This window comes from Pogoniulus pusillus, chromosome 13 (assembly GCF_015220805.1).
Source record: "Pogoniulus pusillus isolate bPogPus1 chromosome 13, bPogPus1.pri, whole genome shotgun sequence".
NCBI classification, from domain to species: domain Eukaryota; kingdom Metazoa; phylum Chordata; class Aves; order Piciformes; family Lybiidae; genus Pogoniulus; species Pogoniulus pusillus.
Window position 1 is genome coordinate 30415749 of NC_087276.1, and position 15078 is coordinate 30430826.

Here is a 15078-nt window from a genome sequence, read left to right on the forward strand (position 1 = left end):
CACTCTCCCGCTGCTGCCTGCCCTGCAGCCCAAGCACTCTCCCGCTGCTGCCTGCCCTGCAGCCCAAGCACTCTCCCGTTGCTGCCTGCCCTGCAGCCCAAGCACTCTCCCGCTGCTGCCTGCCCTGCAGCCCAAGCACTCTCCCGCTGCTGCCTGCCCTGCAGCCCAAGCACTCTCCCGCTGCTGCCTGCCCTGCAGCCCAAGCACTCTCCCGTTGCTGCCTGCCCTGCAGCCCAAGCACTCTCCCGCTGCTGCCTGCCCTGCAGCCCAAGCACTCTCCTGTCCTCTAGAACTCTCAGACTTATCGGCGGGTATTTCCTCCCCAGTATCGACTCTTTCAGATCCCCTGTCTCATGTCTAGTCTTGTCTGTTAAGCTCTTCCTACTCACATCGTGTTCTTGGATTGTTCTCTCCGCATGTCACAGGCTGGGAAAGGTGCACAGGAGGGGAGATTGCTGTGACAAATCAGCAGCGCCGGTGGTGGATGGGAAGGAGCGGAGCCTCCCACACCTGGCACTTTGGCTGAACAGCACCCAAAGCACTTTCCTCTTAAGCTACTGCAGGGATTTTGGTCAGTACAGCTGCTATACCACAGAGATCAGGTACAAACCCAGTTGTACCTAAACTTCAGCTGATAACCTGAACTTTAACTTCCAATTTAACTAAACCGCGCAGTTTGAGCTGGTGAAAAACCATACCCGCGCGTCCCCCCTTACGCCACCGAACCGCCAGTTGATGCTGCCGGAGACAGCTCTGCACCCCAGGGGGCGAGAGCGGCTCTGGAACAGCGAGCACAGAAACACGGGACGGGCTGCAGCCAAGTTTCAAGTACACTTTTATTTTACCTCATATGCGGTGATACAGTTAATTCACACTGTGAATTCGCTCTGCAGGGCTGGCATGTCTTATTTACAGCAATCCTTTGTCATTTACAGTCCTTTCATTCGTTCTCAGTTCCCCAGGGCAGTGAGCTGTGGCAGCAGGGACGGCCAATCTTTCTCATGTCAGCATTTTTTCTTCACCGAGGAAGCACTGCAGGCTGGCTGCAGCTCTTCTTTCTGCAGGTGCTCATTTACTTCAGCAGTCAGTTTGGAAAGTTGCGGGGGGGCAGTCGGGTGTGAAATAAACAGAGACAACAATCCTGACTCCGTGTTTCAGTGCCCTGGCTGTAATTGTTTACTGTATTTTAATTTCTCAAGTACAGCTCCTGAGGGGTTACAATTTCGATGTTAAATAAGTGCCTGTTTGCTGTGCCGTGGAGGTGAGGACAATCCAGGTAGCAGCACTGCAACTGAGTTTATTCCAGTCAGTGTCGTGTTTCTTTAAAAAAATGCAAAACTGAAAGGCCATCAACTCTTAAAGAAAGGAAAATCAAACTTACACTAATAATGAAAGAAAGCAAAACTTTGAGGAAGAGGTGATGATTTGGGGTTTCTGGTCTGGTTTTAATGTAATGGTCCACGGAATCAGCAAATGCAAACTTCTCTGGGCTGTAGCCCAGCTGAGTCCGTGCCTTGTCTATTCGAAATGTGTGAGTTGTAGAGATGTTCTGTACCTGGAGGGCAGAAGAGTCAACAGGAAATTCAACCAAGTCTGTAGATGGTAGCAAAGACACAGCTAAAGGAAATGTAACATAAACCCCCCCCAGCATTAAGTCGGTGTCCTGTTGGCATACATCACATTACTTTAAAACCCTTCACTCAGAAGGAGACTCTTGAAATCCCCAAAGAGGTATCAAGAGCTGCCAAGCAGAATCTTCTGTGCATCCCATGAGAACTAAAGGGAGTTTACAAACAAGGCCTTTACCTCATTTCTGGTCAGCAGTGGGGACAGCTCCACAAAGGGCTTCAACACCAGATGAAGGTATTCCATTATCATGGCTGCATAACAAAAGAGTTCTACTTAAGAACAGTGAATTGCTACACAGTTATGACCTGGGCATCTCTCTCAGTGTCTGATAGCCAAGGGTCATCGCATATCTAAGAGGTCAGGGCACCATTATTAGCAGCAAAAGGACTACTTGCTCACGAGGGATTGGATTTAATCTTTACACTTCAGTCAGCCTGAATTAGGTGCTTGTGTGAAAAGGGCTCAGAAGGTTGGTGCCAGAGCTAGGGAAAGAATCATCAGACTTCAGAAACACCCCGGTAAAAAGAGAACGCTCAGAGCTGGACGCGATTGTAGCTGCTCATGGGGAGAGAGCATGGGGTACAGGAGAAGGAATTCAGCCCTGCAGCAGAGCAGATACTCTTCAGCAGATTTCATGAAGCCTCTGGTTTAGAGTTTGAATCTTTACACCCTATCTCCCTTAAGTCCTACAGAGAGCCTGGGGCTTTGTGGCACTTACACAACAGAGTGCTCTGTTTCCACTACACTTCACAGAGCTGAACTTCACCCCACAATGCTGCACACTAGATGAGCCCACAGCATACAACTTTTACACGTGGAAATTAAAACTCTGGGCAAATTGGGGAAAAAAAACTCACACCACCAATATTCTATTACAATTAGGAATAAGGGAAGTGTGGAGAGGAAAGAGAAATGCTGATAAAATACTTTTACCTGACACATAAACTAAGGCAGTAGGAATACGTATCCGTGGTTTACTGCAACCTAACCTTTCAAACTGAAAGAAATACAAAAGACAGTGAAAAAAACACCCAGTTTTTAAGTTTCAATACAAAAGATACTTGTGGAAATATTAACTAATAAACCAGAAATTTCATCATTGCTGTTACTACTTGAGTTTTCTTCTCCCCCCCCCCCCCCAGGGGATTCCAGTTATTAGCACATGCAGGCACTGTAATTTTTCAAGTGGAAGTCTTAAAGGAGAAAAAAAAAGGTTTAGAATCATCAATCAATGATGTGTGCTGGTACCTAATTTATGTTAACTATAGTTGACTATGTCACAGTGTTAAATTAGGTGCACAGAACTCTGCTAAGATATAGTTAATGTAGTTATGTTAAGCATGTATGGGTTTGAGTCTATCATGACTAACAACAGCATGATCTTTTAAAAACAAGGTGCATTACAGGGTTCAGGGCAACCTGATCTAGTTGAGGACACCCCTGATTACTGCAGAGGGAGTTGGTCTAGATGACCTTTGGAGGCCCCTTCCAGCCTAGCCCATTCTGTGATGCTGTGATATAGATTAATAAGTGGGATCTGTCCCCTCAAAATAGCTGCAGATGCATGGGCAAGAAATGGAGGTAGTGGCAGCTGAAAAGAAGATTCTGGTTTAGATGGTCCTTTAGCCTCAGTGAAGACAGTTGCTTTAATGAAGTATTTTAGGTAGGCTTTGTTACAGTGCTAATGACACTGAGCTTCAAGCAAGAATTCAATCCCCATTCAGAAGGGAACTCTTACACCCAGAAAAAACAGAGCAGGTACAAGATGCACACAGAAGCTGTACACAGGCAAAGAAAGCAGTGTCTTTGGAGATGAAGTATACAGTGCACGTACAAGTGGAGTTAACCATTCAAAGAGGTTGAATTTTTCACCATCATTAATGAAATACACCTGGCCACTCTGTCAAAGGGGGAGAGAAGAGACAAGTTAGTAAAAACAATACTGCACATATTTTGGCTCCTTATGAACGGCTGGAAATAATCCAGCAACACAAACTACGCCGGGGAACACCTACAAGTCAACTACCTGCACTTTGACCACTAACATGGGCAGTGAAACAGAGGTGGCTGACATGATTAGCCTGCCTTGGGATCAGCTCTATTACAGATGTGCCTACACAGATGTGTACCTGACTCGTGCTGTTAACATACATCCCCCAAATGGTGATACATCTTCTGCTCTTGGGCTGCTTAAGGTTCACTGACACCTGTAAGACTTCATCTTGTGTAACCAAGGCCTAACTTACATCTTTTTCTTTTCGGGGTTCAGAAATTTCATAGAACCATAGAATCAACGAGGTTGGAAGAGAGCTCCAACATCATCCAGTCCAACCTAGCACCCAGCCCTGGCCAATCAACCAGACCATGGCACTAAGTGCCCCAGCCAGGCTTGGCTTCAACACCTCCAGGCATGGCAACTCCACCACCTCCCTGGGCAGCCCATTCCAATGCCAATCACTCTCTCTGCCAACAACTTCCTCCTAACATCCAGCCTAGACCTGCCCTGGCACAGCTTGAGGCTGTGTCCCCTTGTTCTGTTGCTGGTTGCCTGGCAGCAGAGCCCAACCCCACCTGGCTACAGCCTCCCTTCATGTAGCTGTAGACAGCAATGAGCTCTGCCCTGAGCCTCCTCTTCTGCAGGCTGCACACCCCCAGCTCCCTCAGCCTCTCCTTTAATCACCTTTGAAAATCATTCTAATACACTTAAGGGTACTGTTTCTAGGTCAGATACAAAACTGTGTTTACAAGGAGGGAAGTGGCTGCAACTACTTTTGAAAACAATGAACTCAAATGAAATAGGCTTTTATTTGCATATGGTATGGGAAGAACTGATTATCACATTTCAGAGCATTAAATCAGGACCTACACACAGGGGGAAAAGGGCACTCATCTGCCCAACTCCCAGTTTCACTTCTGACATCACAAACATTCTTTGCTCACCTTGCAGAAATAGCAAATACATTTCAAAATATGGCAAAGTTGGAGATGCTTTTACAGAACTGAATATTCCAGCTCTTAACAAAGTGCACAGCCAACACTGCTGGGCCCTACACTTTTCACCTGTCAACTGAAAACACAAATACCTAAGCTAAAGGAGTATGACACAAACCTTAGATCACTGCTACTACAGGAGTTACTACAGTGCAAAATACAGTGGCAGGATCCCCTGTCAAATGAGAGCTGTGGTGCTTCCAGTGCTTACTTACAGCTATGTAGTTCTTTTCAGGGGTGAGCGCTTCAGCGGCTAGAATCTGAGCTTGTACAAGATTCTCTGCGTGCACCCAATTCATTTTAGCAGAAGGATCCCCAAATTTGAAGCTAAGTAGCCCTCTCTCAATATTCTTCTGCAGACATAAACAAACATGACATCAAAGCCAAATGGAGTTTAAAATCAGGTACAGTGAACTTTCTTGTCCAGCTAAATGTAGGTTTGTCTCTAAGAAAATGCATGAATCAACTAAAAAGAAGCAAGAGAAGTGCAGAGAGCTCTACAAATACTGCTGGTGAGGAAGGACTTGTATTAAACACAGTATGTCCTGAATTGACAAACCACCAAAGTCTGTTGTAAGTAAAGTACTGCATGGAAAGGCAAGGTACAGTTCTGAGTGGATCAGAAGTATCCACAAAATGGGATCAAATGTAGCAAATAGCTTTGGCTGAGAGAGAACAGAAGGTGCCCAAGTCTTCATTTCATGCATTCTAGAAATGGCAAAATATGCCAGTTGCATAATGCCCTATCACATATCAAATAAACTCTTAAATAGATTTAGGAAGGTGAAGTGAACATCTCACATTTAATTCAAATCACATTTTACCATTCTTAAAAATGATTTTATTTAGAAGTCAATATTGTGGCTGGCTTCAATTTCATTCTGCACAATAAAGTATATTGTGGCTGGCTTCAGTTTCATTCTGCACCACAGCCACAAAACAGAAATATCTATTATGTGGTAAGCTTGAATCTATTAGTTCCTCAAAGCTGTGCCCATGATTATAATTGTGCTGATGCTTTTCAGATTTCTGACTCACTGCTCTACGGGGCTGATACTCTGAGCACTGCTCACCCTGCAATTTAAAAGGCAGCAAGTGAAAAAGAGTAAAAGTGAGCACCTCAGCTATTTTCCCTTTAGTAACCCATTGTCCTGAAGGTGTTTCTGACTCCAGAACCTGTCTCATCAGCTAAGGAAAGCTGTTCATGGTTGTGACTGGAAATAAGATATTTTGCTGTACTTCTCTCTTCATCAATATTTTAAACCATTTGGTGTAAGTTGCATGCACACAGACATTTGAAATATCATAGACTGGCCTGAATGTTATAATTACAGTGGGCATTAAAGCTGGGCTTTATAATGTGTTTGTGTATCAAGGAAAGGCTCAATGCACTGCACATTCTTTACAGATGTCATCTAGTGCCTGCTAACAAAAGCTCAGCAGACAGCTGAATTGTTGCCCAGTAAGGTCAGTCACTTTCTAACACCACTAAGTGATGCTGTTGTGTATCAAGGAAAGTTCTGCTGACTCAAACATTCAAATACATACTGCTAGTCTTGGCAAGTGTCTTTGCTCTTCTGGTCCATAGATCCCTGGTGGGCGAAGAACACATGTATGGAGTATTCCACCTCCTGGAATTGATGAGATCATTCTCCAGTGACTTAAACACGACTAGGTTAGAGCATTCTTCACATGAACTAAAGATTGTGGTAGCACAATTCAATCTTAACTTCACCATCCTGCATGCTACAAGATGTTGAATTAATAGTTGTATACTAAGTTGTCAGAATCAGAACATGCAACATACCAAGGTAAGATTCAGAGAGGCTCTGCCAGCAGCTGGATTCCTAGAAATGACCAAATACTTCCAAACCTCTTTCTAACCAGTCCTTTGTGCCAAAGCAGTGAATGAATGTGCCAACTGTGGTGATGAGTTTGCTGAAGTGAGCAAGTTATTGGTAGGAAAGTGGAAAGAAACCAACTAATTTCACATAAAATCGCTGTGGGAAACAACAACCTGCAAGCAGTACAAAATAGAGCTGAAAACTCTCAACATCTGGCACAGGCAGCTCCCACTAGAGCTGCTGTAGAAGCTTTTGATAATTTCTGTGGGAAAATGTCTGTGATGCTCTGCAAGAACCATCATAAAAATCCAATCATTTCCCAAGTCTATCTGTTGGCTGCTTCACCATCTGCCAATAACTGCTCTTAATACCTGAAAGCATGCAAAATACTCATCCCTGCAATGGCCCAGGATAAAATGGGATGTTTGAGCACTGACTAGTTCTCATTTCATTAACAAATGCAGCACTGTGTATTGCTCCTCAGATTCAGAGGGGCTTTGATGTGAGGAGATGCTGAGCAGATAAGGAAAGAAAAGACTCTATTTTTCAAACAGAATGATTCTACAGGAATGGAATGCCCACCAATGGCTTCACATCTCTGCAAGTATCAAGTGAAGAGAGCCTTAGCTCTAAGTTGCCTACGGCTAAATTTAGCTCAGTATCACTTGGTCACATGGAATCATGTTGCACTTTACATTAATTTGTTTTGCACTGGCAGTTATAGTATCTCACAGGTGAGCTCAAGTATTCAGGTGTATGACTGGCTTCCTCAACATGGAAAACTTTGGGAAGCACTAATAAATAATTCCAGGCTGCAGTATCAGGTGGCTTCTTCAGATTTGAATGTATAATTCGGGAGGTGGGTAACATTTTAATCAGCATTCATGTTTTACTTATGTTGCATATAATACTATGACATTAAACACTCTGTTTAATTTATAGCTGTCCTCATCTTTTCAATTAACACTGAGCTCACTGCTACTAAGCTAAAAGCTCTTACAGAGCTTACAAAAGTTAGAAGTGATTTTTAAGTGCAAAGCTTTTAGTTGGTGGGAGGGAGGTAAGCAACTTGATTTCATAATTGCTGGACAGTCTTGTTGACAAAGGACAGGTGCAGCATATAGGATGTTAGTGAGGAATAAGGAGTAAATTCTGGTATGAATTCATGTTAATGCAAAAGTACCTGCTAGTGGAGTTCCATTAGCTGCTAGTACCATTTGTTCTGCGATTGATTTGGTTCTGGAATAATGGTCAACATGCTGCAGAGGAAAAGCAAACATGTTTTTATCTGTTCTTGAAATGACAGAGCAGAGGAACATCTCTCCCAGTTTTACTTAGTAGATGGTAACAAACAGCTCAAAACACAGAAGCTGTGGGGTATTAGTTTAGGATTAAAGACATGCATATTGCTCAGGTAAGCAAGCATTTTTGTTTATGCATATCCAGTTAGTTAATTTCAGCACATCTGAGAAGCAATAAATATATGTATGCTTTGAATGCTGCCAAGACTGTAACTGATCACTGCATTGTCAGCTGGATTTCTTTTCCAGGTAATGGAAAAGTCAAAAGTCACGTTTGAAGACATTACCGTTGGCCTGAATGATCTTGTTCACCTCCCTGTGCCACTGTCTGAGAGGAAATATTATTTGATGTGTCAGTTAAAATGTCATTCAGTATTTTCTCTATCCATCTCTACTCCTTCAAAGACTGTCAAGTACTCGATGGAGAGGCACAAAAATAACTGCATATGCAAAGCACCCAAAAGTACTTTCCTCTTTTTACTTAAATGTAACAAAAGTACAACAAATGTAACAAAAGCTGCTTTTCCCTGTCAGCTCTACACTGACTATAGGTCATTTTCAACGAGGGAGAAACAGAAAAATCATCTAAATAATAAATGGCTTAAGAGGCACCGAGGCATAACACAATCCCAGTGTCCAGGTGGAATTTCAGGAATGCTAATGGCACACTATGTGAGTTACTTTCCAAAATCAAGGCCTTGGTAGGAAACAAAGAAATAGATACCACAGTGTACATAAAACTGATGGGTCAGGCTTGTGAACAGCATCTACAAAGGGTGTAAGGAGTTCTTTCTTGTACATGAATTCTGGTGGAAACAAGGAAGTAAGCAAAGAGGAAACTTGAGAACAGCACACAGCCAAAAAAAATACCTTTTCAATTGGAAAATATGGCACAGTTTCCTCATCACCATCCTCAATAGGAAGCCCTCCAAACACCACATTCACTGTACTGGTGTAGATCAGTCGAGCAATGTTCCTTTGTTTGCAGGCTGTGGCAATGTATAAAGTAAAGAAGCTTAGTAGAAAATGAGAAAATGTGGGAAAAAATGATATGACCTTTTTCTGAGAATCTGTCAACTCTTAGAGGAGTAAATCCCTCAGTTTTATAGCTGAGCAGTTTACAACGTGTATTTGAAAGGAAGACATCAGTGGAGAACCAACTGCTTTACAGCCCAGCACATCCTGGTTTGGATAGTGAAGATACACTATGCCCTAGAGGCAGCTTCTACCAGCCTGTGGAGAAGGCCTTCAGCTCCAGCCAGGCAGGTGGCTGCAGTCCATCTGCTTCAAGAGCTGCCTATATACCAGCTAGGAGACAGCAGCAAGGCTTGCTGCCATGAAGTACACCTGGAACTCCTTGTATGAAAGGGAATTCTGACACCAGGTCAAATATGGTTAAGAAAAGCTGAAGAAGCTGAGCTGCAGTGCTGGCTCTCTCACTAGGCACAGGAGAAAACAACAACATGTTTCCTCTCCTTCTGCCAATAATGCAGAGTATTTGGTAGAAAATAGTTTGTGCCAAAAAAAAAGCCAACTGGCCTTTTCCAAATGGTCAGGTTAGATACATACCATCAATGATGAATCTTGTTCCATCAATGTTTACAGTTTCAATCTCTTCTCTGTGCAACTAGAAGCATAAAGAAATTGTGCCAACTGTTATTGATAATCCCTTTTCAATTCAACAGTAGGATGCTGTCCCCCAATAAAGGGAATGAGCTTAGTGCTTGCATGACAAAACAGAGCACTTTGCTTGCTGCTCCAGCCTTCAAGAAGCCAAGTCATCCTTTTTAAACTATGCCTGCACTCTTCCTGTGTTTGCAGACTGTCTTGCATGAAGCAGAGAATCACAGTGCTTCTAAACATACACTTGCAGCTGTTAAAGGTCTTGCAGCAATATGTTAAATATCCACATTTCAGTAGCACTTCAGTGGCCATCTGCCTCTGCCCAGAGCCATTCCAAGGGTGCATTGCTCAGCTGCAAACATCTTTGGCTGAGCTGTTCTACCCAGCTAAGGTAATTTGTGAAGTTCCTTTTATTAAATACAGTAAGGAGGGACTTTAATAATAAAACCTGTGATGTGGAGTCCTACATTAAGTATGCCCTTACAGCTTTACCCACTAATAGCAAACAAGTAAGACCTGGCACACAGCTGTTGTTATAATTTAGTTACATAAAGTAACTTAGCACTTAGTTCAGGTTTGGTTTTTTTCCTTGATCCTGCCTTTTGACATGGAACTCTGAGGCGTAAGGGGTTTGGAGGAAACCAGCCTCCCTTGCCTTTCTTTTCTGTCTCAGAGTTATTTCAGAACTCTTCAATGGCATTTCAATTTCAGAAACCCTTCCAGGGGGCTGGTGGAGCTTTTAATGGGGAGGAAACACAGCTAGGAGAGCAGTACTGTAAGCAGGCAGCTTGCAGCTGCTAGCACAGCAGTTTGCATAGAGCACTTCACCAAAACAGCATGCCAAAAAATGATCTGGACTCACTTGCTCTCTTCCTGACATTCCATATGAAGCTACATGAAACACACAGTCAGCCCCTTCACAGGCTGCAAATATGGCATCATAATCCCTGACATCTGCCTGTAACACACAAGAAAACACATCTGAACTTGAAAGCAAAGGTGCAGGTTAGCATTTGTCACCCAGTGTGTTAGCACAGAGCCATGTGTACATATACTTGTACTCACTGTACAGCTTGAGGCTGAAAAATAGGCCTGTTCAAGTACTTGCTGATGATCCTGCTTTCCTTCCATGGAAATCAAAGGACTTTAAAAACATTCATTAAACATCACAAATCCTCTGTGTTCATTCTACAGCTGATTAAACTGAGGCACAGATGAGGATGGTGGCTGAGTCCTGAGAAGTACCTTGTGGCATGGAGACGAAATAGCTGCTCTGGGCTACACATTACAGGTTTCACTGCTTTACTTATTTCAGGTACACTAAAATCAGTTGACCAAAAATCCTGTGGGACTGAAGGTCACTGAAATCTGCAATCATTTGCAATTAGGTATTTGGATTGGGTGAAAACTAGCAAGACATTATGGCAAAGGCAAATGGACAATGGGTCAGGGTTATGAGAAGAGTTTATCATACCTGGATACACACTATTCCATTAGGAACTTCCCAGATAGGCTTGTGTATGTCATACAGAACAACCGAAGCTCCTGCGCCGGCAAGAGCGCATCCCAGCTTGTACCCAAAGTAGCCTCCACCTCCTGTCACCACTGCTCTCATGCTTTTTGCGTTCAGTGCTCTGCCATTTCTGTTCTCTTTGGAGTCAGAGGTTTGGTGCCAGAGTGTTGCTACTCCACTCACGACGAGTTTCGTGTCGGTGAAATACTGTCTTCTGTTGTCAAACACATGCAACAATTTCTGCTCCATGTTGAGAACTGCTCCATAGCACTCCTGGACGCAGACAATTCCAGTGACTTTCATGTTAACCAGCCCTATTCACAGCAGCAAAGCTTTACTTTAATATGTCCTGTTTAAGAGAGAGAAAGAGGAAAGCCAAACACTAGCTATAAAAGAAATCTTTCAGATCTGGAAATGTTCTAAGGCCCATTTAAATTTTCTGCTGAATTATTTGTTGAATTGTGCTTTTCACATTGCACAAATGCTTGTCTGTACACTTTATTAAGTGTACAGCAGCCTGAAAACAAATATCAAAGGCAGTGTGGTTTAGATTAAATATTTGTTTGCAGAATGGTAAACAGAATAATAAACCTAAGAAAAAAAAAACACATGGCCAAGCCCCTAGAAATCTGATAAAGAAGGTCCCTAATGCAGAGAACATAGAATCAGAGAATGGTTTAGATTGGGACCTCAGAGATCAGCCAGTTCCAAACTCCTGCCATAAGCAGGGACACCTCCGACTGGGTCGCTCAAGGTCTCATCCAGCCTGGCCTTGAACACCTCCAGAGACATTGTGGAGCACAGAATCACCCGATGTGAATCACAACGAGTGATTCTGTGCTCCACAACCTCCCTGGGCAACCTGTGCCAGTGTCTCACCACCCTCACTGCAAACAACCCTTTCCTAGCATCTACTTTGAATCTCCCCTGTGCCACTTCAAACCCATTCCTCCTCGTCCTATCATTACCAGACCTTGTCAATAGTCCCTCCCCAGCCTTCCTGTAGCCCCCTTCAGATACTGCAAGGCCACACCAAGGTCTCCTCCAAGCCTTCTCTTCTCCAGGCTGCAGAGCCCCAACTCTCTCAGCCTGTCCTTATAGCAGAGCTGCTGCAGCCCTCTGAGCATCTTTGTGCCCTCCTCTGGACTGGCTCCAACACTTCCATGTCCTGCTTGTGCTGGGAGCTCCAGAACTGCACCCAGGACTGCAGGTGGGGTCTGAGGAGAGCAGAGCCAAGGGGCAGAATCCCCTCCCTTGCCCTGCTGCCCACACTGCTCTTGCTGCAGCCCAGCACAGGGTTGCTGTCTGGGCTGCACTTACACTGCTGGCTCATGTTGAGCTTTTCAGCATCCCAGACCCCCAGGTCTGGGTTTCTAATATACTGGTTTAGATGGGGCAAAATTAGAACAAAGGTACAGAGCACAAATATTTCTTAGCAGAAGAGAGGTTGCTGCCTGTGTGAAATGCTGGCCTTCAATTAATTCATTCTGACCTGTGTCAGAAACGGCCTTTAGGTGTCAAATGGGACACAGGGACCACACCTAAATCTGAAGGAAGAAGAAGAAGAAGAAAGAGAAGAAGGAGAAGGAGAAAGAGAAGAAGAGGAAAAAAACCACTCAAGACGAACAAACTGCATTCAACTTTCTGTGTTTAAGAAACGAGCAAGAAGGGCCAAGCAGCACAGCAGCAGCACAAAACGTCCCGTGGAGCAAAAGAAATACATAATGCTTCTTCACTTGTTCCTGGCTTATCAGAGGCGTCAGAGGAGAGTGGTATTTCCAGCCCCTGAGTTGGGTGTACACGAAGAGCCCACCGTGGGTTGATTGGCAATGGAAGGGGTTGAGCTATTCAAGAGGGTTTCAGAGGGCAAGAGGAATGCCCAACACTTAGAACTCTAGAAGGTGCACCAGAGAAGAGGGCAGGCGCCAGAGCCCTCGCTTTGCAGGGACACAGGGACACAGCGGTTGGTAGGCGAGAGGAAAGGTGGGTCAATCCGAGAGGAAAGGTGGGTCAATCCGAGAGGAAAGGTGGGTCAGTCCGTGAGGGAAAGCAGCGGTGCCTCGTCTGTTCCGTGGGCGCGGCGGCGCTGTCCCAGCTGTGCCGGGGCCAAGGCTGGTGGCTGCCAGACAAGGCCTTCTGGAGGCGGCCGCTGCCGCTTCCTCCCTTACCCATTGCCCTTCACTGAGCCGCAATGAAAGATTAAGAGCCACCCGAGCTCCTGCATCTCCCATGCAAACCTGCCCGGGGGACGCGGGGCCGGGCGCCAAGGGCTCCGCTCGGCGGCCCCGGCGCTCCCGACCGCCGGCCCGGCCCCGCCAGGCCCAGTCCCGCCAGGCCCGGGGCCGTTGGGGCCGTTCCCCACACAGGCCTCCCTTCCCGCCAGCGCCGTCGGGCGGCTGCGGGCTCGGCCGGGCTGAGGTGAGGGAAGCGGCACCGAGCCTTTCGGCGGCACCAAGCCTTTCGGCGGCACCAAGCCTTTCGGCTGCACCGCGGGGCGCTCGCCTGCGCTGCCGGTCCCGTTTCCCGGTCCCCGCCTCACCGACTGACCCCGCACACGGTGGCGGCGGGCTCCGTGAGGTTCCGCAGCACCGCTGGCCTCCCACGGCGCTCCCGAGGGCCACAGACCCCGGGCGGCTCTGCTCCTCCCACAGCCGCCTCAAGCCCCACTCATTCTGCAGCGCCCTTTGGAGCCCACAGCATCCCTGGTATCCCATGGTATTTCCCGGAATCCCATGGCACTCCTGGAGTCCCAGAGCATCTCAGAGCATCCCAGAGGACTCCTGGGTTCGCAGAGCATCCCTGGGATCCCACAGCAACTCACAGCATTCCTGGTTTCCCAGAGCATCCTACGGTGGCTCTTACCTCCCTGTGCCTTCATCCCGCCGTGAGCAGCGCACGAAAGCATCCTGTCAGTGGCCAGGGTGCCGTCCACACCGACACCTGTGGAACCGGTTGCTCAGGAAAAGCACCATCTCTCGATCAGCCTTTGGACAGCTGGCGGCAGGACATGCCTCAGAGAGATGCCGAGCATCAGACACCCTTGCAGAACAGCCAGAGTCCCCAGAGTGGAAATACCAACAAGCAAGCACTAAGGTCCCTGCCCTCCTGAGCCGGCAGCGGGTCTGTGTCTCTTGTGCCTGGGAGGAGGTGAGAAACATCAGGAGCTGCAGAATTTCAGAATTACCCATCCCAGGCAAACATAGAAACTCTGAACAGGTTTCTCTCTTCCATTATAGCCACGTCTGAATGTTCATATTCAGTTTTAATCACTTAAGGGCACACTTGCATAGCTGCAACAATGGCCAGTGAGGACTGGGGACAGCTGGCTAGAGCCAGCCCCAAAGTTCTCTTAAAGCTTCAAATACTGCATTTGTAATAAAGAGAAATCAACTTAACAAAGCCACTTAGTACTAACCACTACTGTTATAGCACATATAACATCTTACCTGAAGGAGCAAACCAGAGGGTTGTTACAGGATGGGAGTGGTGGGGCTCTGTGGGGACTCACTCCTGCCGAGCCAGAGCGTTCCTTGGTTAGTCCTTCTCGGGGAGCATCCACAAAAGGCCACAGGCTGTGCTGCTGCGGGGCTGCACTCCGCTGCCCGACAGCTCCTCTGCAAAGCCTTGCTGTAATCCGGGATGCCGCCCCCAGCTATTAGCCTGACAAAAGCAATATATGAAAGCTTCATAAATAACTCATTTAAAAGCAAATGGAATGTTTGCATACAGTTAAAATGCTCGCGCTGGGAAGTAACTTTACACTCGTGGTTTTCTGTTCTGCCTTTCTGGAGAAGCAAGGCTTACGCAGCACCTCCTGTGGTGCCTGCCCGCCTGCCGGTCAGCTCCACCTCCGGGTTGCTAGAGTGTGAACTTGGCTAGTTTTAATCCAACTCGGAGAGAGGGCTCATGTATACTGAGTGTCTCTAAGTTCTCCAAACACAGGTAGTCAGGAATAGGAGAGAGGGCTGAGCAGTGCCCCTGTGAAGGGAAGATGCACAGCATGAGCTCAGCTGGTATGGACAAAGGAGAATTTGCAAATGCAAATCCAGAGCTGTTTGTGTAGAGGAAAAGAAAAACAGAGCGAAACAAATCTTTGCTCACGTAAGCTGCGGTAGCAGTGGTTGCTCACACATTTTCCTACTGCTGCATGTTGTCCTCTAATGTTTTGCCTTGTAGG

At 46.1% G+C, this 15078-nt stretch overlaps 1 protein-coding gene across 5 annotated transcripts; it reads right to left on the reverse strand.

The window, feature by feature from the left end:
- Positions 1 to 818: 818 nt before the first annotated feature.
- On the reverse strand, positions 819 to 14757 carry LOC135180930 (putative short-chain dehydrogenase/reductase family 42E member 2). Of its 5 annotated transcripts, XM_064153803.1 has the most exons (15): positions 14662 to 14757; positions 14348 to 14561; positions 13764 to 14038; positions 10863 to 11250; positions 10251 to 10346; positions 9335 to 9392; positions 8636 to 8754; positions 7648 to 7723; positions 6169 to 6251; positions 4836 to 4973; positions 3464 to 3529; positions 2563 to 2626; positions 1807 to 1880; positions 1382 to 1555; positions 819 to 1291 (listed from the first exon to the last, which is right to left on the reverse strand). In XM_064153803.1, the coding sequence occupies exons 4-15, from the start codon at positions 11202 to 11204 to the stop codon at positions 1187 to 1189; spliced, it is 1395 nt and encodes a 464-aa protein (XP_064009873.1). In that variant the 5' UTR covers positions 11205 to 11250; positions 13764 to 14038; positions 14348 to 14561; positions 14662 to 14757; the 3' UTR covers positions 819 to 1186. The 5 variants fall into 5 exon arrangements, with proteins under 5 accessions (XP_064009873.1, XP_064009874.1, XP_064009872.1 ...); XM_064153804.1 differs by lacking the exon at positions 14662 to 14757 and having other exon boundaries at positions 13764 to 13841; positions 14348 to 14660; XM_064153802.1 differs by lacking the exon at positions 14662 to 14757 and having other exon boundaries at positions 14348 to 14660.
- Between the last annotated feature and the right edge of the window lie 321 nt (positions 14758 to 15078).

Coding starts and splice junctions, on each gene's coding strand:
- LOC135180930 (XM_064153803.1), bottom strand. CDS start 11,204: ATGAAAGTCACTGGAATTGTCTGCGTCCAGGAGTGCTATGGAGCAGTT. Junction 2,627..3,463: donor TTGAATGGTTAACTCCACTT/GTACGTGCACTG, acceptor TATTTCTTTCAG/TTTGAAAGGTTAGGTTGCAG. Junction 1,881..2,562: donor TGCCTTAGTTTATGTGTCAG/GTAAAAGTATTT, acceptor TTTGTTATGCAG/CCATGATAATGGAATACCTT.